General features: G+C 36.2%; 1 protein-coding gene across 4 annotated transcripts in view; it reads left to right on the top strand.

Annotated features, from left to right (window-relative positions):
• DDX6 (DEAD-box helicase 6) overlaps positions 1-24,256 on the top strand; it is a 34,444-nt gene extending 10,188 nt beyond the window's left edge. For all 4 annotated transcript variants that reach the window (XM_054592362.1, XM_054592361.1, XM_054592359.1 and 1 more), the window contains exons 4-14: positions 901-1,005; positions 9,055-9,184; positions 10,015-10,161; positions 12,567-12,661; positions 13,908-14,030; positions 14,531-14,659; positions 15,864-15,980; positions 17,805-17,868; positions 22,062-22,163; positions 22,785-22,967; positions 23,993-24,256. In XM_054592362.1, the coding sequence (XP_054448337.1) occupies positions 901-1,005; positions 9,055-9,184; positions 10,015-10,161; positions 12,567-12,661; positions 13,908-14,030; positions 14,531-14,659; positions 15,864-15,980; positions 17,805-17,868; positions 22,062-22,163; positions 22,785-22,960 (1,188 nt within the window). In that variant the 3' untranslated portion in view covers positions 22,961-22,967; positions 23,993-24,256. The remainder of the gene's footprint in view (positions 1-900; positions 1,006-9,054; positions 9,185-10,014; positions 10,162-12,566; positions 12,662-13,907; positions 14,031-14,530; positions 14,660-15,863; positions 15,981-17,804; positions 17,869-22,061; positions 22,164-22,784; positions 22,968-23,992) is intronic.
• Positions 24,257-27,954: the final 3,698 nt, after the last annotated feature.

Below are 27,954 nucleotides of genomic sequence, written 5' to 3'. Positions count from 1 at the left end.
CTGTCTGTTGCTGTCTCCTTCAGCTGCTAATCTAGTCACTCTGCACCCAGCAGGCCCGCTTAGACACCACAGGGCTGGGCGGAATCTCTCCTGATGGCAGGACTATTGGGCGTCTGACACTGCTGCCATTCTGGGGGAATGGTCTCTTCCTGAGCAAGATGGCGGCTGCTGCATAGGGGATAAGTCAGCACCGAGATTCTGCTGGTTACTCTGTCAGTTCTCTCCCCAAAGCCTCCTTCCCCACCCTCCCTTCAGGCATCTCTAGCCCACTCTACCCCGGCTTTTGCCGGAGACCAGGGTAAGTGACTGCAAATAAAAATTTTTGTATTGGCCCTTTAAAAGGCTCTTTGAGTCTCTGGCAGAGAGCAAGCCTGCCACTTTTCGCAGCTGGCTGTTTTCTGTGTACTTTTTGGGCTCTGGTGCTGTAGGCTGGAGAGACCCACTTTTGAATTAGATCCCACTCTTCTCAAGGGGATCCAAATGGTCCTTTCAATAGCCTTCTGGTGCTGTTGCTTTCTTGAGTCTCTACCGCACCCCTTACCACTCAGGTTGTGCTAAAGCTGATTCTGCTGTCTGTCCAAGGTTTAAGGCTTCCCTCTCGCTATTTTCAGTTGTTTGTTCCAGGTGATTTCTCCACAATTTAGTTGTAATTCCACATTGGTCCTTGGAGGAGGTCAATGTGACTTCCACTAACTCCTCCACCATCTTGATTCTCTATTAGTGATTATTCTTAAGGAATAGTTGAAATACAGATCAAGACAGAATAATATGCATATATTTATATTTCGAATGGGGTAAAGAATTAGTCTCAAACAGACTTTCTTAAACATGCTAACTACTAAAGGAACACAGTTGTGCTTTATTCTTTTATTGCTGTTGTTTGTTTGTTTGATTGATTAGGATGTAACCTCCACAAAAGGAAATGAGTTTGAAGATTACTGTTTGAAACGGGAGTTACTGATGGGAATTTTTGAAATGGGCTGGGAAAAGCCATCTCCTATTCAGGTATGTTTCCCCTTTTTATCATATGTATAATGTAACAAGTAAAGCATTATGAGGTACTTTTTGTTTTCATCTGTGAGGATGATAAAATGAACCAATATTTCTCTCGTGTGTACATACTGACATGTTTTCATGCACACACACGCATATCCTCTTTTTCTGAGCCTTTTAAGAGTAGGTTATAAAATTATAATTATGGCTCATTATTTCTAAATATTTCTATGTATTTCCTGAGAATAAAAATATTCTCTTGTATAACCCATAGTATAGTTATCTGCAGTCAAATTAATATTATATAAAACTTCTATCTCATCTAATTTGTATTCTAATACAATTTGTACTCTAATGTTTAATTGAACCCAAAATGCCCTTTTTAGCATTTTTTTTCTTCTGTACAGGATCCATCCTAGGATCTGGTATTGCATATAGTTATGGTGTCTTTAATAATAAGCATTTCCCTGGTCTGTTTTGGTCTTTTATGACATTGACAGTAAAAATGTAGTCCCCTTCCCTTTTTTAATAGAACTCCTCAGGTTGGGTTTGTCTCATGTATCTATGTAACTAAAGTCATTCATAGCCAAAATACTGTAGAGGTCATGTTATGGCCTTCTCAGGGTATCACATTTGGAGGTCTGTACAGTGTGTGTTTATTTCTTAGGTGATTTTAATTTCTGTTACCCTATCAAGGTGTGTCTGATTTTTCTACTGTATAATTTCAGCTTTTTTTCTTCTCCCTTGAAACTAATAAACGGTCTGTAGGGATCATTTTAAGATCATACAGAGATCCAGCTCTTCACCAAAGTCTCTTCTAGTCTTAGTATCCATTGATGATCCTATCTTTTGTTGGATTATGATGAGTTTCCAAATCTAATACTCCTTCCACATTTGGCCTTTTGAGGAAGAGCCTGCCTTTATACTCTTTCGTATGTATCTATATATTATCAGTATCGGGTCATGAATTTTTTTTTTTTCCAATGATATTTTTGTGCTCAAATTCCCAAATCTGGCCAGTTTAGCTCCTTCAAAGTTGTTTTGTAATGTGTCCATCTTTTTTTCTAATAGACTGTGTTTTAGAGTAGTTTTAAATTGCCAGCAATTAAGCAGAAGATAGAGACAGAGATACCCCATCCCCACTTATGCATAGCTCCCACCCCCTGCAAGAGTAATACATTGTGATATATTTGTTACAACTGATGACTTAGATGTTGACATGTATCACCCAAAGTGCATAGTTTACATTAGGGTTCACTCTTGGTGTTATATATCTGTGAGTTTGGACAAATGTACAATGACATGTATCTACCATTATGGTATCATACAGAGTAGCCTCACTCCCCTAAAAAATCCTCTCTGCTCCACCTCTTCACCCATCCCTTCCTCCTCCATTTTCCTTGAGTACTTTTTGGCATATCATGGTACCAAACTTATCTGTACCTACCCTTCCCCCAGCCTTGGAATCAGCTGTTATTCCAAGGAACCCTGGTTCCAATTAGTGGGGAGTGGTATTAGAGGACAAAATGTAAATACTAGGTCCATTTGCTCTTGACCCTTCCAACGGAAAGAGCAAGGGAATATACAGTATGTATATATAACATGCAGGCATAAACATGCATTATATATATATAGCTTTGTTAAATGTGTCTGTTGTCCTCATATAAGTTAAAACGGGTGCGTCTGGGCTGTACTAAGGACTAACGCCTATGACATCATTGAGTACGTTCTCATTGAGTGACGTAGGCAGTGTTAGACAGGATGTTGTGATGAACAAGGCAGAAGGGGTTCCTGCCTTCAGTGAAGTCTGGTAGGAAGGACAACTAATTGCATGGATAATTTCAGTGTAATAGTACTTTGTAGTTGAAATTGCACTTATGTGTAGCCATTAGAGGAACGCGGAACAACCTGCAACCTGGAAGAAGAATTGATCCATGTTCTAAGCACAGAATACTAGGATAGTGATTGCCCAGGGGTGAAAATGTACCTTTGTGGACAAACTGAAAAAAGTTTAATATGGCTGGAGAAAGTATCAAGATAAGGTTATATGAGGGAGGAACCCCCCTCCCCCCAAAGAAACCAGAATTATCTTCTGGAGAGCAGACCCCTTGTGGTACATACAGGCTTCCCCGCAGATGAATGTTCTGGGAACCCATCTGTATCAGGCACCAGCTGGTGGTGGTGTGAGAGGCTGCATTCATCTTCATTGAAATTTTTTTTTTGAAGACTCTTTGAGCATGTTTGCCAATTTCATAATGGGTAATTTACGAGTGCTCCTGCCCACACCATGCTGAATGTTGAGCAGTTTTTGACCTAAAGCAGTATGACCCCAGTGTGTCACCCTCCCTATTCACCCAATCTCACCCAGAGCAACTTTTTCCCCCTAGATGAAAAAAGTCCTCAAAGGGAAACATTTTGTCAACATGGAAGAGGTAAAACAAAAAATGGCAGGAGCACTAAAAGGCATCAAAATTGACGCGTTCAAAACTGTTCAAAGCAATGGAAAAAAGTCCTAATAGGTATATTGCATCAGATGGACAGTACTTTGAGAATGACTGAATTTGAAATGTAAGAATAAATACACAATTTTTAATAAGCAAATTATGCAGGGTTCTGTGTTTCCCCTTATCAGATAGGTAAGGTAAATGTAGATAATAAAAATATTTAGGAACTACTTTTCTATAATGTAGTTCTGTAGGAATGAAAAGTCTTCTGAGAGCTCTTCTGTGGTTTGTATCATTCAAGTTTGTATCTCAGATACTTAGCAAGGTTTATGGCAGGAAATAGGCTGTTCAATTGTACTTTTAATTGTTTGATGAAATTATGATTAACATGTCAGCAGGCAAACTTGGTCTAGAGAATTGTTAAAGAGCACTTGATTTGCAGTCAGACTGCCCAGACTGAATCCCATCTCCAGTCCTTTCTAAGTTGATTATTTGAGATATCTTTCTAAACCTTGGTTTGCTGACCTATAAAACTGATATTATAGCATATACTGCAGGCCTATTGTGAAGATAAAGTGAGGTGATTAATGTTAGTATGCTTAATACAGTGCCTAGTATGTGATAAATGTTTAAGGAATATTATGGGTCATTATTCTATGTAACAGTTTTATTTAACAGACTCTAGCTGGCTTCTAGTTCCTACTTTTGTATTAAACTTTAAAATTGACTCATTTGTGCTCAGTGTTGGTTTGTCATATAAGCAATTAATTCTTCAGCTACTTAACCAAAGTATTAGATCCCTGAGACTATCGTTCACATTGCCTTTTTCTTCACTGTTTTGCCTGAGAATTTGTGGAAAACACAATAAGGTGTTTATTAGAGTTATTCAGTGTAGCAAACCATAAATATTAGGATTTTAGAACCAAAAAGATATTTCAGAATCCTCTAGTAAAATCCAACCTTGTAACTGGCTGCTTTCTACTCTTCATTCTGTTTGTACTACCATCTCTCTTCACATGCTCTCCTGTTTTGTTTTTTTTCTTCCTCAAAAATATGTCTGTTTACCAGGCATTTTTCCCCCTAAATATAAAAAGCCTTAATCAAATGGATATCATCTTCATTTGAATCTTTTTTAAGTTGCAGTTTGGCTATAAGATTATTGGAGTGTGAGGCACTTAAAATGATACCCTCGCAAAGGAAGATTTTACACTACTAGGCTTGAACCAGGTATAGTACAGATTGCTCCTACACACATCTTTATTTGGTCTGCCATCTGTGACTCTAGTTGTATGTGCCCAGCAGCATAACTATGCCATTCTAAAGACATCTTTATATAGAAACACAAACTTTGGAGGGCATGAGAACTTGCTGTTTTATTTGACTTAACGTTGTGAAACCTTACAGTAGCTTTGAGATGATTGAGAAATGGCAATTTTTGCTGCTTCCAGACTCTAGACACAGCATTTGAAGAAATTTTAGATAAGGTGATAAAGTGGCAGGCAGCCCGTTATAGAAGGAAACATGGAAGTTCCTTACTGTTGTCAACTCAATTCCGTATCAGGCCAAGAATCTGAAATTATTTTGCCAGCCAAGTCTAATAAGGATTAATAGTTTATTATTTATAGTTAGGAATTATAGCATTCTTAACCCTTTTGTAAATCATTCTTCCTGCTATCATGGACTTATGGCTAAAAGAATTTTTTCTGAATTCTTTTAAAAAACCTTTTAATGCCTTCGCATTGCCTTTTTCTTCATTATATTGCTTGAGGATTTGTGGAAAACACAGTAGTAGTGTTTATTAGAGTTATTCAGTGTGGCAAATCATAAATATTAGAATTTTAGAACCATATTCTCTAAAATTTTGGTTGATTAGTGTGGTATTGGATGTATTCTTTTAAGTTAGGTATATTTGAAATTACTATCTTCCATTTCTTCTCTCAAGGTAGCAGTATGTATTTGTGACAACCATTGCTATCTCCTTCACAGTACTCATTTTCTCCCCCACCCCCCACCCCTGCTGGAATTCAGGTTTGCAAGCTTACCTGGCCCTGGAAAGTAAAGAGCAGCAGCTGCTCTAAAAGCTGCTAGTTGGGCAATTTTGAGCTCTTTCAGGTACCATACTTGTTGTGTAAAATGTCCCTCAGTACTAGGAATTTGGAAGCTATGCCATTCTTACAGGCAACAGACACCAACTTGGGCTAACTTAAGCAAAAGGAAACCTATTGTAAGCATATCAGGAGTTCACAGGATTAAGAAGTCTGGAGGAGCACACTCAGAATTAATTGACCAAGAACTGAGAAAGCTCTGAGGGACATAGGAAGCTGTGAGTTGTTATAGGATGTGGTATAATAATTGAAATTCTGAGAAGGGAGCATTCAGCTGGTCTGACTTAGTCATTGTCTGTCATTTGGCTGAGGACGTTGGCTAGACCATCCATATGTTGGGGTGGGGAAGATGTAATTCCTCAGAAGGAAGTTAGGGTGATACTAAGAAAGGGAAATGGATACTAAGGTAACCCAAACATGGAACATGGACTTTGAAGAGCCATGGTGGGGTTGTTGGGTTAAATTAAGATATAAATCATGTCATTCAATTCACACACTTAAAGTATGCAATTCAGTGGTTTTTAGTATATTTACAGTTGTGCTACAATCAATTTTAGGACATTTTCATCACCATAAAAAGAACTTTAGTAGTCACTCATCATTTTACCTAACATAGCCCTAAGCAACCTCTAATCTACCTTCTATCTTTGAATTTGCCTGTTCTGGACATTTTATATAAATGGAATTATGTAATACATGGTTTCTTGTGACTAGCTTATTTGATTTAGAATATTTTTTAGGGGTCATCCATGTTGTAACATGTATCAGTAATTCATTCCTTTTTATAGTTGAATATTATTGTATGGCTATACCACATTTGGTTTATCCATTCATCTTTTGGTAGGGTTGTTTCCACTTTTAGCTCTTAGGAATAGTGTTACCAAGAACATTCATGAACAGGTTTGGCATAGAGATGTTTTTATTTTGGGGGGATATATATATCTGGGAGTGGAATTGCTGGTTCTTATGGTAATGCTGTTTAACCTTTTGAGGAGCTGCCAGGCAGTTTTCCAAAGTGGCTATACATTTCCCCTAGCAGTGTATGAGAGTTCCGATTTCTCCACATACTCACTTGCATGTTGTTACTTGCAGACCCAAGTTTAAATTCTTGTTCCAGCATTTCTTGCTTTGTGACCTTGGGCAAAACAATTATTCTCTGAGGATCCATTTTGTCCATTGTAAAACAAAAAGTGTATAATTTGAATGGATATAAATAACATAAGGTATCTACCTAGCAGACTGCCTAGCACACAGTGAGTGTTTAAAAGTTTTTTAGATCCTTTTTCTCTTCTTCTTGGCAGCTTCCCATGATTTCCTCTTGGGTTTCAAAGCTGTCTGAGCCAGATTTGAATTTAATTTTCTCGCCATTACATAATCTTCCTAGGAGACAGTGTGGATGTGCCGAATTTCCAGACTAATCATGATGGCCATAATACAGAGCAAAATACGAGTGCATTTTAACTTAGAGACTAGGATACTTACTTTGTTAAAGCCTTATCTTTAAACAGTTCCTGTAGTGTAAAAGCCCTGTCAAAGAGAGCAGAGGAATAGAAGTCGATAGCCTCAATCTTAATCAGAAGACATACCAAAAATGTGAATGAGAATACCCTCAAACTAATTCTGCCTGCCTCACCTAATTGAAAAGTTTTATAGTTTCAAAGGACCTGATTCAGGAAAATCATTGGAAGAATTATGGATACCATCTGCCTCCCCCCACACCCCCCATAGAACCACAGGTAGCCTGTTTAAAAATCATAGAAGCGAATGAACCAGTGTGGGTAGGAGGTAATGGATCTCCAGAACAATTGAAGGTTAACAGAGTTAACTCAAAGTTGGAGGGAAGAAATTGAGACCAAATGGTCAAAAGCCAAGATTTTCTTTGACCTGCTTTAATGTAACAAGTAGGCTGTTTAATGCTGGTTATAGGAACAAGATAACAGTATTGTCATTGGACCATATTCACAGTTCTGGCAGCTATGTTAGTTATTATGATCATATGGAATCCATCTGATCCTTGTGATTGGGATTCTAGGTACAATAGAAAGTGTCATGGTGGGAAGTAGAAATCATACTTACGACTTAGATGTTTTTACAATAAAAGTTTTAGTGTTAGATTATTTCTGGTCATTAGCTTGGGCATAGAAAGAACTAGTTATTACAGTGATTATAAATCTCCCAATTTATTTTTCTAATTTTTTAGTTTTAGAAATTAAACATTTTTTTAAAGAAACAGGAATGTTCCACTTCCTTCCTGTTTATACCTTTTCTGCCTTTTTAGTTTCTATATATGTGTATTTAATTCTCATTAATTGTTCAGAAACCTTTGCTGTTGTCTGGAAAATTTGTCTTCTGCAAAACATACATGACAGTAATTTAAATATGAACATGAGAGTCGTCACCCTTAGTGATGTGACCATGGATTGAGATAACTAAAATAGAATTGTGAGGGGGGCACCTCATCCTGCGGAGTCCCCCCAGCCACCACGGATGCGGAAGTAAGGAAATAAATCATTCCAGACACTTGGTTTGCCAGGAAAAGGGGCGGTGAGTCCCTCTATTGGAGAATGCCCTGAGCCCTTCTCTTTGAAGTGGCCTTTATTGAGAATGAAATGCTCTCAGGGGTATACGGTATGCATGCAAAGCCTATCAGTGTACTTCAAAAGGCTATAGATAATAAATTGAAGAAATACAGAGGTTTGTCTTAAATCAAAGTCTGTCAGAGTAGTTGGTGCCAGGTGCTCATTAAGGCACAGTTTTCAGGGCTCAGGAATTATCTCCTTGCAGTAAAGTAAAACACCTAGTTTTTCCTTATCAGGGCGGTGGGAAGCAGGGCAAGCGTTAGTGGAATACAGTGCCGCCTTTTCGTGGAGTTACAGTTTCCCTTACACAAAGTGGTACTCAACAGAATTGAATCTCTAAGCACATTTCAGGACAGAAAAGTTGGCTCCGAGGCAGACATTATAATAAATAAACATCAAATAGGACCTGAGGTTAAACTCTGTCAGCCTGTTCCTGCTTTGTGCAAGGATAAGTTGTCCAAGCTACAGTTTTTCATTATAAAATTGGCCTGTTAATCTTAAAATATCATATATAGCCTTTGCTTTGTTTTTGTGCCATTTTTCCTCCACCTTTTAATTGTGAAATGACTTCTGCTTTTTTTCTCTCTGTTTATATATCAGCCCATGTTCCTCCTTTTTTTGTTCTCCTTGTTGTTGATGCTCAGCTTCCTTGACTATACAGACTTTCACACGTACACACTCACATATACAGTTTTTATTACATTGGGATACAATTTAAAATGTATTCTCTGAACAGTGTTGGTAAATAATTGGTTGATAATGATGGTGATGTTGACTGGTCCTGCTAATTTTCTTGGTCTCTTCTTGTAAAATGCAAATGTAAGGCACTTTGAAGCAATACCAAAGAGGTATGTCTTCAGTTTATTTTAGGGAAGATTTTGGTTATTTGCTGTTTAATTCACAAGTAATTTGCATTGTCTTAATCTCTTTCAGGAGGAGAGCATTCCCATTGCTTTATCTGGTAGGGATATTTTAGCTAGAGCAAAAAATGGAACAGGCAAGAGTGGTGCCTACCTCATTCCCTTACTTGAAAGGCTAGACCTGAAGAAGGACAATATACAAGGTGAGCTGTTTAAACTAAAAATGACAGTTTAAACCTTGGAGCTATGTATTAATAATAGAAGATGATTATCTTTTGTTAGAATTTACATTTAATTTGTTAGAATTTAATCTAGAATTAGTATTTACCCTTTCTTTTTACAGCTCTATAAAGAGATTTGTAGTTTTCAAAGTATTTTTACATATTACACTGTATTGACAACATTCCAGTAAGATAAGCAAGGTAAGTTATTGCTTTACAGAAAGGAAAACTAAGATCTAGAGAAGTTCTGTTATCTCATGTTACTACTTTAAAAACTACAGAACTGTGATTTTACTTATATGTGGAATCTAATGAACAAAATAAACAAATAAAATCGGGGGGTGGGGGGAAACCCTGTGGAACTGAATTGTTTCTGTGGCAGCTTGTGTGTCTGCAAGATGCTTGTAGAAACATGAACCTTTTCTTTTTAAAGCCATGTGGTTTTAGGATTTTAAGAGCTTAGGCAGTAGGGACCCAGAAGCAAATTTCCATGCTTTTACCGAGAGTAAGCTAAAGAGTTTAGTTTTCACTTCTAAACCATCTTAAATTTTCAGATTTGTGATCTATAATTATCATTCTCCCATCTTCACTTTACATATTTTCATATGATGTAAATGAACCTAAGTAGTGAGACTTTCTTATTTGGGTGTTTAGACTAGTGAGTCTCTTACTGAAATATTAAATTAATAAACATTCAGCAGGTTGCCAACTCAAAGAATCCTTTAAAGCTTTGTAACTGAGAATAGTATAAGACTTAAATTCTTAAAATGTATGTTATTTGTTTCTTTTTTCTGTTGCTCGATATTTTCCAGCAATGGTGATTGTTCCTACAAGAGAACTTGCTCTACAGGTCAGTCAAATTTGCATCCAGGTCAGCAAACACATGGGAGGAGCCAAAGTGATGGCAACCACAGGAGGAACCAATTTACGGGATGACATAATGAGGCTTGATGATACAGGTAGGAAATACCTGACATAAGGTGGCCTACCTCACCAAGTGTAACTTCACACACAGGTGTTTCCTTTCCGTAATTTACTAAAAATTGTTATGAAGAATTAATGAGGAACAGAAACATTGCAGTAGAAAAATGAATAAAGGAAATGACAGTTTCATCCAAGAAAACATAAATAAAAACAGCAAATTGATAATGTGCCTTTCTGATTGGTGAGATCAGACAACATAAGTAGCCAATAATGTGAGTTTGTGGCAAAATAGACTGTCTTGCAGCATAGGGGTATAAGGCAAGTTGGCATTATATTTCAAAATTATAAATGTATATTTTCAAGAATCTTCCCTGAAGAAGTGATAGGGCAAATGCAAGGTTTCTTTACTACTGTGTGATTGTGTAGTAGTGAAAAATTGTAACAACCTAAACATAGAGGGTCGTCTGAATGGAATTCCACACAGTCATTAAAGAATGAGGCTGATTTGTATTCATTTTTATGAAGTTCTCCATGATACATTATTGTGTGGAAAAAGATAAAACAGCAAGAACAAGATCCACTTACATAAAATTACATAAAGACTTTTAGTGAGAATTTCCTAATTGTCATTAGATTAATTACTATATTCTTCATACTACACAGTTATTTAAAATGATTATCTCCTTTGATTCTTATAACAATCTTGTGAAGACCGTCACTTTAGTTGAGAGGCAGTCTAGTGTATCAGAAGCCTGATATGCCTTTTGCTATTCATTAGGGATTGTCCTAAGACAGGAAATTATGCCCTTTATTTGGAGCAGATGATTTGGAAAGCTGTAGCTCACCTCACGTATAGGTGAAACAAGTATTCTCTTAGCAAATCGAAGATACAGTGGAAACCCATATGCTAATTGTGAGGGATATGTTCTAAGACACCACCCCCCAGTGGATGCCTGAAACATAGGAAGTACCAAACCCTAAATTTATATATTGTTTTTCCCGTGCGTGCGTGCGTGTGTGTGTGTGTGTGTGTGTGTACACATATATACGTAAATACACACACACACCCCCCTATGATAAATATATAAATGAGGCATGGTAAGAGATTAACAACAAAAACTAATAATAAAATGGGACAACTATAGCAATATACTGTAACAGAATGTCGCCCCTCTCTGTTCACATCTACCACCCTCAGATTTAATGCCTTTCTCATCTTCACTTAAAAAGCATGTGTATGAACTGTGGGCCAACAGCAAAATTAGCACAATTTTTCCCCCCACAATTTCACGGGTAGAAGGTTGGTTTTCATTATAGATCTTAGCAAACTCCGCATACAGTTTTTTTTCTTAAATCGAGAACTTTAACCTTTTCAGTTAAAGGAAGCACTTTCATTTTTTCACTTGGGGAAGCACCTGAGCATACCCAAACTACCACTCTTGCACTTTGGGCCATTTAATTAAGTATTGAGTTAGCCAAAAAGTCAGTCTAGTTTTTTTGGGGGGGGGGGGCCATAAAATAAAAGACACATTTTTCATTTTCACCAATAACTGTTGGTTTGGATATTTTCAGTATGTCAGCTGTCTCCCATTTGGTACAGCATTGTTTGCAATTAATGCCACAACTTGGTGCCTATCAGCTTCAACTGGTCTACCCAACTGTGTAGCATCATCCAGCTAGAAATCTCCAGCATGAACTTCATAAACCACTTTTGACAAAGTCAGACAGTCATATCACCTCCTCAATCTACTGCACAAATCTTTTTTTTTTTTTTTTTTTTTTTGCTTTTCAGTTGCATTTTTACCTATCTTGAAATAATATAGCATAATATGCTGAAAATGTTTATTTTCTTACATCTTCAGTATTAAAATGGCTACACAGAAATTCATCAGTTTTGATAAGGTTTTTAAAAATGCACAGTGATACAACAGCTGTCACAATACAATCTAACAAAATTGTTTTAAATGAAGTTAAAGACACCTAAACTCTACTAGAGCCATCTTATAGAGGAAACCAAACAAACTTTTTGGCCAACCCAATAAAATAAATGTTATTATACACAAGCACTGAGGTACAGCAGTCTGACAGCCTAGGAAGCTACTAAGTGATGTAACAGGTGAGTAGCAGATATACTAGACAAAAGGATAACTTACATCCTGGGCAGGATGGAGTGGGAGGGTGTGAGTTTTCATCACGCTACTCAGAATGGCATGAGATTTAAAGCGTACGAATTCTTTATTTCTGGAATTTTCCATTTAATATTTTCAGACTACCATGGAAAGTGAAACTGGATAAGGGTACTACTGAATTCCTACCTCTACAACGATATTTCTGATAAAATATATATATTTTAAAAGGTTTATGTATGTATACAAACCTTTACTACATCCTTTTTTCCCAAGCTAAAATTAATGAGAATATGTTTTCTAATCTTGCATAGTGCACGTGGTAATAGCTACCCCTGGGAGAATCTTGGATCTTATCAAGAAAGGAGTAGCAAAGGTTGATCATGTCCAGATGATAGTATTGGATGAGGTAATGTCTCTTTATTTGGAAAGATGTTATTCTGTATTATTCTGAGCTTTGTTTATAACTGTCAGTAATTGAAGCAAAGCTTCTATGTCTTTTATGACCTAATAAACATGACTTTTGTAGTTCAAACTAATTTGCTCATAAAATGTTTTATAGAAAATGTGATCTTTATATATTGTACAGAAGGGAAAAAGTTTCTATAATTGAATATGTATTATGTTTGTTAAAAAATACCTTAAAGAGCTTTAGAGTAAAAATATAATTCAGGTGAAAAAAAGAGGCACTACATGATAGGAATTCATAGGAATTGTTCCACCTCGTCTTTCTTAAGTATGCAAGATAGTTCAGGGTTTTTTTCCTGTTTTCCAAGAAGTTGTTGAATAGCCTCAGACCAAGTTCATTCTAAGTCTCTTTCCACTCAGTGATACATCTTAAAAAGCATGTAATATCTAACTCAGTATTTAGCATATAATACTTTGTATTGTTTGATTTTTTTTCAGTCTCTATTACATGTGTTATCTCACCATGTAATGAGTGCCTTTTAAGTACTTATTCAACTCTGTCTTTGGGCTCTGGTGGTGTTTTTTTATATATGCAGTAATGTCATTGTTAATATTTTGAAATAAAGTTAGTTGTCTTGTTGGTCTGCATTTTAGGATAGCTAGATCAGGTTGATCATGGTCTAATTCAGATCAGAGTTTGGTTTTTGTTTTTTAGTAACAAGATAACAGTCACTACTAACACTAAGTACTTCATGTTCGTTTGTTGTTGTTTAATTTAATTTTTGCAACAATCCTGTAGTTAACTATTTTGAGCATACATTCTAATTTTAAAACTATGGAATCTGAAGTGTTGATTGGTTAAGCAACCTCCCAACATAGCTAGGAAGTGAAAGAGACAAGATTTCAATCCAGGTAATTTGATTCTGTACCTGTATCAATACTTTTAACCACTATATCATACTGCCTCTTTAATAGAAATCACATTAAAATTCTGTTATGGGAACAAGGATTATATCTGTCTAGGATTCCCCTACCCTCACCCTCAAAGATGGGCATTAGAGACCTTTTTCCCCTTCTGAATCACTGGGCATGTGTCTTGGTGCTATTGAATTATGCGGTGTTGTAGAGAACTTACATGTTTACAACCAGGAACATTCCATGAATGCTCTTATTGGATGAAGCCTCATTAACCAAAGACCTTGACATTATTTGATTACTTTTAAAATTGTCTTCTCTTTGTATTGCAGGCAGATAAGTTGCTGTCACAGGATTTTGTGCAGATAATGGAGGATATTATTCTCACTCTACCTAAAAACAGACAGATTTTATTATATTCTGCTACTTTCCCTCTTAGTGTACAGAAGTTCATGGTGAGTATAAGACAAATGTACTTTGAAGCAGTGCCATCCTGTTGCCCATGAGTATACCTTTATTCATCATTACGTCTCATCAGTCTGTACTTTGGGCTGATTATTTCAAGTTTATAGCTTTTTCTTCGGCTAATCAGTTAAAGTTGTGCATAAATTAACTGATTTTTTTTTTTTTAACTATAATAGTAATCTGATTAAAATCTTGATTGTTCACTTAGTTTTTGGTATCAGGCTGACATAGCCATTGATGCCCGGTAAATTGCTTAGAGCATAATCCTATTTACAAAGTACAAAATAGTAACTTAGCTATGTATCTGAATGTTAGATCTCCCACTTAATTGTAATTTATTTCTTCCATGACAAATTATTTGTACTTGTTTTGAAGAGGGCTGCATCCCTTAAAGAAAGAGTTTATCAGAGATGTATAGGATATATTTTGAGTTTAAGAAATACACTCTTCTCACTTAAGAACAAGACTCTTCTTTTTTTTCCCCCCCCAGAATTCCCATTTGCAGAAACCCTATGAGATTAACCTGATGGAGGAACTAACTTTGAAGGGAGTAACCCAGTACTACGCATATGTAACTGAGCGCCAAAAAGTACACTGCCTCAACACACTTTTCTCCAGGGTAAATAATAGGCTTCAGCTGCTGAACATTATCCATTACTTAAACCCAATAAAACAGGCCTAGCCCCAGCTGGTGTGGCTCAGTTGGTTGGGCATGGTCCTGCAAACTGAAGGGTTGCTGGTTTGTTTCCTGGTCTGGGCACATGCCTGGTTTGCAGGTTTGTCCCCAGTTGGGGAATGTATGGAAGGCAGCCAATCCTTCCCCTACTCTTTAAATCAAAAATAATAAAACTAAAACAGACAGTTGTATCTGTTTTCCCACCACTTTAAATTTTTTTTTTTAAAGGCCTTCGCTTTTCCTAAAAGACAGTTTCCGTTGAGCTGAAGTTGATAGGGTATACGGTATAAGTCACAGGCACTTCTAATTTAATTGTAAAATAGTTTGATCCTGATTACAGTTGACCCTCATTATTTGAAGATTGTGTATTTGCAAATTTGTCAACTTGCCAAAATTTATTTGTAGCCACAAAAATCAATACTCATGTGCTTTTGAGGTCATTTGTAGATGTGCATATTCCCAACTGCAAGGCAACACTGCCTTCTTTAAGCTCTCATACCACATACCAATATTTTTCTCATGGCCTATTTAATGCCCTTTTTTTTTTTTTTTTTTTTTTTGACAGTTTTGTGCCTTTTTTGTAGATCTCATTGTTTAAAAGGTCCCCTAAGCATAGCACTGAAGTGATGTTTAGTGTACCTAAGTACAAGAAGACTGATGTGCCTTGCAGAAAATGTGTGTTAGATAAACTTTGTACAGGCGTGAGTTATGGTGCTATTGGTCATGAGTAGGTAAGGTGTCTTTAAATGGTAACACACATAAAACAAGGTTGTCTTATTAATTCATTGATGAAAAACTTATGGTCAGAGACTTACAGGAACTACCCTGTGTTTCTCCTAGGAGCAGTGGTTCTGTATTTACTAATTCAGGGTTTGCAACAACCTTACAGAATATAACTATCACAAATGATAATTGGCTGTATTTTACTCCTGGTGGCAATCACGTACCTTTATGAAATACACTCTTCAATAAAACTTATAAATTATTTTCTGCAACTGTGAAGTAAATAAGTAGTAGTTACAGTTTTGCATCTCTTGTATCATAAGATTTTAAGTCATAAACAGTGGTTTTTAACATTTTGTTTGCCAGTCACTATTTTCAAGATGTGCAAAAGTAAATAAAGGGTTTTATTTCCCCTTGTGCTCAGCTTCAGATAAACCAGTCGATCATTTTCTGTAACTCCTCTCAGCGAGTTGAATTGCTAGCCAAGAAGATTTCTCAACTGGGTTATTCTTGCTTCTATATCCATGCTAAAATGAGGCAGGTAAGTGTAAAACTAGAACTTGCACAGATTTTTATAAAATCTTTGTCTCAGTATTTCTTGGATTTTGTTTTAATGCTCTACCAAATGTCCTGAGTTTAAGAATAAATTTTTCCTTAGTAGGCAAAGGGACTCTTCATTTTAACTTGTCAGAGGTTCAGTTTTCTAACTATGAAATAAGGGTAGTAACACATACTCTTACCGCACAAGGAAGATTGAGATAATGTATGAATGTTTGTAAACTGTCAAGCATGATACAAATATGAGACTTTATTCTCTTCTTTCCCCAGGTAATCTCTAGATTTGCACTATTTAATGAAATAGCCTTTAGCCACATGTGGCAATTTAAATGAGTTAAAATTAAATAAAATTAAAATTTAGTTTCTCAGTCACTTTAACTACATTTCAAGTGCCTCATTACATGTCACTAGCAGCTACAGTTTTGAGTAGTAAAGATACAGAACATTTCCATTATTGCAAAATGTTCTATTGGACAATACAGCAGTGTATTTTTAATGTGTCTATATACCTCCTCAACCAAATGTTTTTTCTTTACTATTTGCCTGAAGAAAAGGATGGAAACTCTAAATTTCTGAACTTATTTAACAGAGAATAAATTCACAACCATAACAAGACATATTTTTGTGTATGTACTAACTCTTAACTGAAATTTCATGAAAAGAAAGCAATTTCTCTGTAGACTTGTCAGGTTAAGAACTTAAATTAGTCAACTTGTACTTTGTTTTCAAAGACACTTAATGTCATGGATCAGATACCATCATCATAGGAAATGAATATATTAAGCTGGTAAAATATTTTAAAGTGGAAGAATGTTGTACTGAAAAGATAAGCCACTTTGCCAGATGCTAGGTTTATCACTTTTCTTATAGCCATTGTGTATGTTTTCATTTAGCTTTTTGTATATCATTACTAAAATGGTAGATGATTTGGTTGAGCAAAAGTTTTGGCATTTTTCTGTTTGAAACGTTTTTGGGGAGAGGGGCAGGGGGAGAGAAAGAGAAAGCATAGTGAAAATTGTTACTTGAAATCCACTCCAGCAAAAAATATAAATACTTTTAAGAGTTAAAATAAATGCTCCATATAGATATGCATAGATAGGTATTAAGTTGCCTAAAAATTCCCATGGGAAACCAATTAATGGATTTTTTTAATTTTTTTAAAAATTTTTTAATGATAAATGGAGTTGCGTACAACTCTTATGAGAGTGAAAGACTTCAATAAATTTTACATTGGTAGAGTGTCTCAGGGTGTCAGCTTTCAAAGGTAAAGTATTAGTGTCAGGAGTTGATCTTTGGGGAAGTCAATCTTTAAAATTTCATAAAGGTAAAAGCATTTCACCGCAAGTTTTTTTTTAATGTGTATTTTGGATCATTGTATAGTCAATTGATTGTGCCATTTGAGATACTGGAAAAAAATCTGCCAAAAAATGGTCAATATGTTGGTTATTGTATGTACAGTCTAGGAATGCAAAACGTCCTTTCTTATGTTGTACTTTGTGTAAAGTTGTGTTTTATAGTAGGAAATATTTAGTGTCTGTAGTAATCATTTAAATATAGTTTAAATGTTAACACAATTATATACATATATGCAGACACACAAAATTGATGGTTTTGTAATGTCTCTCTTTTAACTTCTACCTTTTTTCCCTAATAATTTGATATTTATCATCTGTTATTTTTAATGTATATGTATTGAATTGGTTTGCCTTGCAATTGTGTAAACACATTTTGTATAGAAGAAGTAATGGGAAATTTGGGGCTATGTGTATGACTTTTAATCAAATCAAATGAATTGCTTTTCTCCTAGGAACATCGAAATCGTGTCTTTCATGATTTCCGAAATGGCTTATGCCGCAATCTTGTTTGCACTGGTAAGTATTTCTTATTTCCTGTAATCATTGCTTTTCTCCCTAGTTCTGCTTTGCTTTCTCTCTTCCATGGTACGCAGCAGGAGCTTGTGACATACATAACCTAGCTTACTCTATTACCACTTCTAGAATTTCTGAAGTAGAGAAGGGGCTGTAGTTAATTCCCAGAATTAGGTTCTATATCTGAAACTATAGAAGACTTGTTCTGGCACTCCTATCTTATTTACTAATTTGGAGTTTGTGTGTGTTCTAAATAGCATACAGGAGTAAATTATATATAGCACATGCAAAGTTAATTAATAATCATAGTATTGGTATGAGGTTAATCTTCTGGATGGAAAGAAGATCGTATATTTTTAAATCACTGAGGTATACACACATAAATTACAAGTAATACTGAGTTTTTACACGTGTATACACTCATGTAACCACACAAATCAAGATTTAGAGTATTTCAACATCTTTATTTGTATTACTATTATTTTTTTAATCCTCACCTGAGGACCTGCCCATTGATTTTAGAAGGAGAGAAACATCAATCAATGGAACATCAATGGGTTGCCTCTTGAACATACGCCATCCAGGGACCAAAATTGCAACCTACACATGTGCCCTGACTGGGGATCACGTACATTACTTTCCTTGTAAGTGGTGACATTCCAATCGAACCACATTGGCCAAGGCTCAAAATTTGTAGTTTTAAAAACTCTGCCCTGGCTGGTGTGGCTCAGTAGATTTAGTGCTAGCCTGTGAACCAAAAGGTCCTGATTTAATTGGCATATGCCTGGGTTGGAGGCCAGGTCTCCAGCTGGGGGCATGCTAGAGGCAACTGATCGATGTTGCGCTCCCTCTTTCCTCCTTCCCTTCCCCTCTCTCTCTCAAAATAAATAAATAAATCTCTTAAAAAAGAAAGAACAAAACTCTGCTTCCTTTGCCAGTGGTGCTTGGTTTTAGATTATCGTCTTGTAACCAAAAGGTTGCAGATTCAATTCCCAGTCAACGCATATATCTAGGTTGCAGGTTTGATCCCCTGTCCTGGTGTATATGATGCCCAGTTTGCGCACATGTTGGGGGCAGTCAACCAATGTTTCTCTCCCTTTCTTACCTTCTTTCTCTAGAAGCAATGGAAAAATGTCCTCAGGTGAGGATTTTAAAAATTCTGCTATAGAAATAAACTCCCAAATGTTTTTTATCAGAATATTAAATTTGTTAATTTATAAGAATCAAAAAAAAGGACTATCAAATATCTTGGACACATTTCTATCTTGTTTCTTTACCTTATATCCGAAGGACAGTTAATATAGTTGTGAATTAATACATTTATGTTTGCATTTATCAACACTTTAATCTTTAAATATATTGAAGTATTCAAAATGTAAAGTACTTGATTAAGTGGAAAGAATACTAGACTCCTGAATTTTAAAATTAGGGTCCTAAGTCCTGCCTTTACTTACCTCTAAATCGTAGGACGATAAGCAACTTATCTTTTTCTTTTATGCCATTTTTTTTTTAACTTGTAAAATGAGGATGCTCTAAACTGAATTCTGGACAAATATTTGTTGTATTTTATTCAAAAAGTATTTATTGATATTCAACAAATATTTATTATTTGCTAGGTGCTGCAAAACTGTATGTTCCCCAGTTTTATGTGATGAGTATTTTACCACAATTAAAAATTTTTTAAGTATATATACACATGCTCTCTGTATTTGAGGAGCCTATAATCTAGATGAGGAAATAATTTATCAGTGAATTGGTAATCAAGTTCAGAATGTATAGACAAGCAGAAGGTGTCATTTGCTATTAAGCAGTTCCCTATTATTGTTCAAGTACAGTTGTCTCCATTTTCCCGCCACCACTTCCCCCTGCCCCACCCACCCCCACCTCCCAGCCTCATTCATTCCCCACTTTGGCTTTGTCCACATGTCCTTTATACATGTTCCTTGACCCTTTCCCTTCTTTTCCCTGACTCTATTTTTTTTTAACAGTTTTTTGTTTCGTTGTTTATTTTATTTATTGATTTCTAGATGGAGGGGAAGGGGGGAAGAGAGAGAGAGAGAAACATCAGTTGGTTGCCTCGCACACCCCCAACTGGGGACCTGGCCTGCAACCCAAGCATATGCCTTGACTGGAAATCGAACCCAGTGGACTTTCTGTTCACAGGCCAGTTCTTAACCCCCAGAGCCACACCAGCCAGGGCACAGTTCCCTATTTGAATAAGAAATGTTTTTATCCAGGAAAAGCTCACTGTGCTTATAGTACTTAATACACTGATTTGAATTATTGTGGTTAATGGGTTTTATTTTTAATCATTACTTATAAGGTTGCCCTCAGATAAGTTTTTGAAGTGCCAGAGCTTTCTCCTATCTGATTTTTCAGAACAGTGACATGTCCTTAAGTACTAACATGTATTAAATGTTTAAATAAATACATGCAGAGTACCACCCTTTTCTTCAACAAGCACTGGTTTAATCAGTGATAAAAAAGATGAACAACATTGAGTCTAAGGCAGGGCATGCACACTTTTGCTGTAAAATGGCAGGCAGTAAATATTTTAGACTTAGTACAACATGTGGTCTGTTATGAGTTACTCAACTCTCATTTTAACTCAGAAGCACACTTAGCTAGTACATAAACAAATGGGCATGGCCATGTGGCAGCAAAACTAATTTACGAAAACAATTTGGGCTGGATCTTTAAGGGAGTAAAGGTAATTTGCAGATGTGAGGTATGTACACTGTTGACCCTTGAACAACATGGATTTGAACTGCATGGATCCACTTATATGCAGATTATTTTTCAATAAGTACAGTGAGTGTATTTATTGGAAGTTTTCTTGAAAGCTAAAGAAAATGCTCTTAAGACAATAAGGAAAATTCTTTATCGTAAGAACACAGTATATAAAACACAAATTATGTGTTAATCAGGTATTTGTTACCAATAAGGCATCAGGTCAGTAGTAGGCTGTATTAGTAGTTAAATTTTGGGAGAGTCAAGTTATTTTCAACTGTGCAAGGGTAGGTGACCCTGGACCATGCCCCACCATTTTATATTGTGTAAGGGTCAACTGTAGTAATAAGCAAGCTTAAATTTTCATAGGAGAGGAAAGTAACTAGCTGAGGTTATCTGAGAATAGGTAGAATTTTAATTGGCTTTATAAGCTAAGATAGTTTAGTTTAGGGGACTGATGCAAAAAGTGATCCATAGAGGGCTAACATATGTTCAAGGAAGGGTAAGTTTGAGATGTGTCAGAAACTTAAGAGCATAATACAGAGAAGAGAACCTTGAATGTCAGTTTTAAATTTTATCTGGAGACAATTCAAAGCAATGAGTTACAAAATCAGAATAGTATTTTAGAACTACTATTCTGACCATTATGGATTATTTTGTTCTAGTGTGGAGCTGATAGAAGCAGGGAAACCGAGTTATTAGTCTGTTGTTTTTATTTACAGTTTTCAGAGCTTAAATTACCTAGTAATTGTGAGACTAGAAAAGATTAGAAGAGATGACTTTGCATATTAGCTTATCCCAGTCCTATTACAAATAGTTTAGCAGAATTGGATGAATGAATTTTAAACAAAACATAATTACTGCTAAGTGTATCCCTGTATTCTTGCCATGTGTAATGCCTAGTCAGTGTTTTTGTGCTCATTATTCACAGCATCATTATGCCTGTGGTATGTAATCATTATACCCATGTATAATGTGCATCCTTACTCTCCCCTCAAAAACTTGGGCCAAAAAAAAAATGTGCATTATATATGGCAAAATGTGGTATTTTCTTTTTTGAAGTATGCTGTATTATAGAACAAACTTTTTAAAGATAATTTACTATTTCATCTTAAATACTGGAACATAGACTAAAGAAAATAAATTACTGGTCATTTCTGAGATCCACTTAGGAGTTTACCAGTTATCCTGGTCTCTACCTGTATTTCCAATTACCATAGACCATTTTCTAAAACTTCTTATAGAACTGGGTAAAGGTAACTTGAGAATGGAAAGTTATTTATGATAATCATGAAAGGTAATGCCAGTAATTTGTAAATGCATTTGAATTACCAAAAAAAAGTAAATTAATTTAGGTTATATTAAAAATATCTGTTAAATAGTATTATGGTACCGAGATGCTTAAAATTGCTTAAATGCTAAAAAATTGGAAGACCTAATGGAGATTTTTTGTTTGTTTTTTAAAGATTTGTTTACCCGAGGTATTGATATACAAGCTGTGAATGTGGTAATAAACTTTGACTTCCCAAAGCTGGCAGAGACCTATCTCCATCGTATTGGAAGATCAGGTGAGGAAAAGAAAGGAGATGTTCTTTGTGGAAGTTTTTTGAGAAGTTCATTCACTAAATTTCATTTTCCTGTGAAATAGAGTTTGGTAGCAGTGAGAACAGTGAATTAGAACTAATTTAGTTGTTTGATATTTAAGGCTACTTTCTGGTTCTAGAATACTCAGAAAAGTTAACTACCATATGCTTATTAATTTGAGATTAAGTTCACAAAGGAGAAATCTCACTTTTTTCATTAGGTGGTGCAGTCGGTAACTACTGTTTAGTATGTATTTTGGCAACTTTTTTTCCTAATGTTTTTAAAGTGATTATGTTTTTTCCTATGTAATTAATGGCCTAACCTATTCCCAAGTCCAGAACACAGTCTCCTGGTTTAGGCAACTTTTGACAAAAGTAAACATCCATATTGTCATTCGAAAAAGGTAAAATAGAGTACTAGTGTGGGCTGTGAAACCTGAAATAATGTGAATGTAAAGAGACTAGAAAAAGTGGTTTTGTATATCCAGAATGGCACTGAACAAAAATATTAATCCTCTATGGTTTTGACGCTTACAGACTTGCACACACACATTGATTCTTATATTTAACTACTACTTTTATCAATTAACAATGTTTTTTTGTAAGGTCGCTTTGGTCATCTTGGCTTAGCCATCAACTTGATCACATATGATGATCGCTTCAACCTGAAAAGTATTGAGGAGCAGCTGGGAACAGAAATTAAACCTATTCCAAGCAACATTGACAAGAGCCTATATGTGGCAGAATACCACAGTGAGCCTGTAGAAGATGATAAACCATAACAAGCATGTGCGTACCTTACGAGATAGCTCAGTGAGCATAATGTTGAAAGGAGTCAATATCCTCTTTCATGGGGGAAATTTGATGTCCCTACTATATGTAATAGCAATAGAGGGTAAAACAAATGTTTTCCTTGTTGGCACAAATGACAGTATCTCTTGGGTGAAGTTGGGGTCTGTCTCTTTAGAGAAGAATCCATACAGTTCTTAAATGCAGTCTTCCAAAGGAATGTGATATGTGAACAGTACTAGGACAAATTCAAACTTCAAAAATAATGAAAGCAAAGAAAATCTGCTTCAGCAATTTTTGAATGTGAAAATATTTTCCTTTATCATTCAGTCATCTCTGTTGAAATTTAGTCTTAATTTCTAAAGGGTACCTTAGTAAATCAAATTAAATAACCTGTAGTACCTTATTGCCAAATGTGTAATCAGGTTATGAGGATAACTGTCTTTTTTTAAATGCTTACCCACTCTGGTTTCCTCCACCACCCTCTCACTTCATCTTTTGGTGACTCTCAGGCCCTGGTAATACTGAAAACAAGGCTCAACTTAAAGGAAAGGAGATGACTGTGTCTGGAGTTTTTTTTTTTTAAGGAAAATCTTGTTCAATTTGAGTGATGATGGTTTCCAAATTAGGAATGAACATTTTACCTGCCTTTAGATTTTTCTAATTACTCTTTTTACTTTTTAAAAAGCTTAAATGTCAAACAAAATTCTCAGCCAAACAAAACTAGCTAGTATTTGCTAGTATATTGGCAGACTATTTATTAAGTTTGTGTAAGGTTTAAAAAAAAAAGTTGGTTTAAGTGTTGTGAATGACTGCTGGCTGTTACCAGAATCTGCAGGCTCTCATTCTGTCTCTAGAATGCCTAGCAGAAAAAAATCTTTAATCCTACATGGATTTGTACAGTAAGCAAAAGCTCAGCAGAAGCTATTAAAGAGAGAACATTTGGGATGGGGATTGTGAAAACCTATATAATATAATTCATATTGCTGTTACAAGTGTTAATTTTAGGTTTCTTCTTTCTTTAGGCTTTGGCAAACTAAAGAAGGCTTGTTCGGATCTGTGACACATCATTTTGGGGGGATGCTCTTCTCTTTGTGGGTTTTTCATCTTTTATTTTGGAACTACGAGGACTTAAAAGAGCTCAGACTTTTTTTTTTTTAACTGGTGAAGAGAAAAAAATCTGAAAAGAAGGAATTACCTTTTTTGTTCCACTTGTTTGCACTGTGTGCTGACTGAACATTAGTTGCACTAACTGCTGGTTTTTTAAAAATGTTTTCTGGGGAAGAAGGGGGACAAGGAAGGAGGAGAAAGAAGAGAAGGGAAGAAACCCTAAAAAGAGAAGAATCTTGACGAACACACAAGCTTGTCTACAATTTCAGAATTTTCCAACAGCTGATTCTTGAGTGCATTTCAACTTCTCCCTGATTACTCATCCGTTTTTTAAGCCTGGAGAGCTTATTACTTATTTGTGCGAAGTGCCTTATGCTATGAGACCATTCAGAATATCATCTTTTAGACACAGCCCAAGGAATCAACAGTAGTAATTCTTTCTTTTCTTTTTTCTCTTTAAAACTTTTTCTTTCATTTGGTTCAAGTTGAAGTCTCTTCCCTTTCTACCCAATACTCAAGCCCAGGGCTGGAAGATGAAACGTATTAGTAATGTTAAATATCATTTTCTTTTTCTTTAAGTGGAGGAGTTGATATGCAACTGCAGTTCATCCGCACTGTAAATACATGTATTTAAAAAAAAAAAAACAAAAAACTCCCAAGTAAAAATTTTTTTGGGCTGAGTAGATGCAACATCATCGCTCCCAAAGGAAAGAGCAGTCTATATCATTGCAGGAGCCATATGACAAGCCTTTGTGCTCTATAGCAGAACACTAAAGACTGGTTTACATACGCCTCCATTAGCAGTTATGGCACTTGATGTGTAGACATGTCAGCCTTGACCCTCTTTCCTCTGTGGCAAAGCGTGTCCCGTAGAAAATTGGGTGTGTATACTTGTATAAACTTTGTAAATAAGGTCCCCCCTCCACCCCCCGGGTTCATACACACACACCTTTTTTTCCCCGCCCCCCCCCTTTTTTTTTTTTTGTTTGTTTGTTTGTTTGTTTGGATGAAGGTTGCTGGGATTAAGGGGATTAGAGTGATTATGGGAGCAGCTAAAGATGAGAGGGGCTCAGTTTTCCGCAACACTAAATTCTAAAAAGTGCTTTGGCCTCCTACTATAGAAAGCAGACCTCTCTTGGGACCCTGTGTTGGAAAAGGGCCCCAGATGTCTTCACTGTTTGCTGCCATGCTGACCATGTATAGAGGAGGCCTGCCAGGGGGAGCAAGGAAATTTCAAAATGTGTAATTCATGGTGTTATTTTTGAGAAGCTCTCTCTGCTGCTTCTTCCCCCTTTTTAAAAGTTTGAGAAACTTCAAGCTCTGCAAAAGGGGACAAAGATTAATCTGCCTTGTAGTGTGGGAATTCAGTTTAGTGGCAGTGTATGTATAAAGCATGGATTTGCATTTCGCAGTATTAGCCAGCTACCAGCTTTGGTACAGTTAGTAGTTCTGGGCCTTAATTTCTGTGGATCACCTGTACTGTGCAAGTGTGTTGCCCTCTGCCCACCTTGATACATAAACTTGCAAAAATGGGCAACCCCTGAGAGCTGTTAACTTTTATGCTACAGAAAGCTGCTTGCTATCCTCTAGCTTTGTGACCAGAATTATTTGTTATCTTGCATTGTAAATTGCTGGCAAATGCTTTACAGTCAATAGTGTTGCATTAAATTGTGCCCCTCCCAACATGCTTGATGTTTGGCCTGATCTCCAGGCAAAAGGAGTGAGATGAATCAAAACCAGTGAACTTTTTTTTTAAATGTTTTTAATTCCCTTTTAACCCAGTGTACAAGGTCAATCAGGAGGCATCTAGGGTTAAAATAAGAATTTTCAAGAGTTTGATTTCCACATTTCATTATTTTTCAAATCCCTAAAATATTAGAAGTCCTGCAAATGCTTTTATGCTTAACTCATCTGGATTAAATCAATTATTTAAAGTTGCATTATTTACAGTCTGGTCAACAAAAACTTTGTGACCCTCCCAGAATATCTTGATCAAAATCTTGCAGATGCCTCCTGATTAGACATAGCCCTAACTCCTTAAAAACTAGCAAGAGCTGCACAGTACAAACTCAAAAAAGAAAAAGCTCATTTGGTATCCAGCCAATGTTGGCTACTAAATACAAGCCCTAATTAAGGAAGTAACTTTTTTCCCCCAGGGAGGGATGGGGGAGGGGATTTAAAAGGCATCAACTTTTGACCAAAAAAGAGAACTTGCCCTAGTACTGATGCAGTGCTCTTTTTCTCTCGCACCTCTGGCAAGATAAGAGGGGTCATTATAAGAGAGAGAGCTTATAAATGCAATTTTGTATCTTGCTAGAGAATGTGGGTAACTATATAAACAGCACAGTCCTCTTTGTCATCCTCAGACTGTCTGCTTGGTGCCACATGCCTGTGGGTCCTTCTTAAAGCACAGACTTTAAATGGAAAGTATTACTGAAGTACATCCTCTGATGAGGAGTGGCACTTAAACTGTTGGGACACCAATATTGGACACAGTGTTGTACAGGCAGCTGTCCAGTTTTGGTGCTTGACTCTTGAACTGTTAAGTGGAAAGATGCTCTAATGACTAGGTCAAAGCCTAGTCTCTCTTTAAATCCCCCTCACAATAAGGAGCATTTGTTACTATTGGAAATTTTCATGTTCTTCCAGTATTGGGTGTTTAAGTAATGCTAACATTTTTTCCAGTGGTTCATTTGGATGAAAACTATTATTTTTAATATTTAAATAATGTCCAGCCCATGGTTTAGCCTGTGGTTGTATACTTGTGTAATGGGTTATGGACTGTTACACACATTGTTGCCTCCGGGCCTATTTTATTGTTTTTCTCTTCCCATGCAAGCTGATGGAGGAACTCTCTTGCCTTTCCCTTAAGGATGGAATAAATTCCAAAATGTTCTATGGGAAGAAATAAGGGAGAGGGAAACCTAAATATATCTCTAAATTATTTTCAAATTGTCCCTGCACCATAGTGGTTGGCCCCAAAGGTTGGGGGTGGGGGGAGGCAACTGGTTATTAATATTTGTCTTCAGAATGAGATGGGAGCATCTTTCCTTTGCCATGTGCTTTGTGTTTGATACCATCATGTTGGGTTAGAACCTGACAACACAGCACAAAGATTGAGTGTAAATTGTTGGAATCAAAACATCTCATTCTGATTGCTTGGTTTATTTATTTTATTTTTTTAAATAGGGGTGGGAGGGAGGTAACTGCCCCAAAAGGGAGGGTGTCTGCACTAAGGATTCACGAACACTGAAAGCTCATAACCTCATCAGAAACTGCCTTGAACCACACACTCCTGACCTTATAGATGAGTAACAAAAAGATGAAATAAATTCTTGGAAATTAAGCCATGTTATTTTAATTTGCTACTTTTCTCAGTGTCCTATGTATCTTTGAAGTTGTTATTGTGTTACTGTTTTTCTGGCAAAATATCTTTTTCAAAATTGGCCTTGTGAGAGCTGAAGTCAGTCAACTTTTTGGTAAACTTACATGGACTTGTGTGGTGAGCTTGTAGTTCTTAGTATATATCCTTAAATATAGTTCTTTAAAACTTCCAAAGAAAATCTACTCTCCTGATCAAAAAACTCATCTTTAGGGTAAAGAGTTAAGGGTCCAAAATTTACAACAGTTCTTGAGGTCAGAGGGAGCTAGCCTGGCACCTGGACTCTGCCCCTCCGTAGCTGACAGATCTAACCGGAAGTGTATTTAAATTCTCCAGTAGACAATACTGGGCAAGGGAGGGGTAGGGTTGGGTTAAGATACAGACCTACTGTATTTTAATCAATGGTTTGTGGGTAAGGGGTGCCTGGAGAGAAAGTGTCCCCTTTTTGAAAACTAAAACCTGAAAAATTTTTGTTGCAAAAAAAAAAAAAAAAAT

The sequence above is a fragment of the Pteronotus mesoamericanus genome, unplaced genomic scaffold (assembly GCF_021234165.1).
Source record: "Pteronotus mesoamericanus isolate MK-2021 breed Mesoamerican mustached bat unplaced genomic scaffold, CSHL_Meso_final scaffold_36, whole genome shotgun sequence".
NCBI lineage: Eukaryota > Metazoa > Chordata > Mammalia > Chiroptera > Mormoopidae > Pteronotus > Pteronotus mesoamericanus.
Note: the sequence above shows the minus strand (reverse complement) of the source record. Positions and strands in the feature narration are given on the sequence as shown.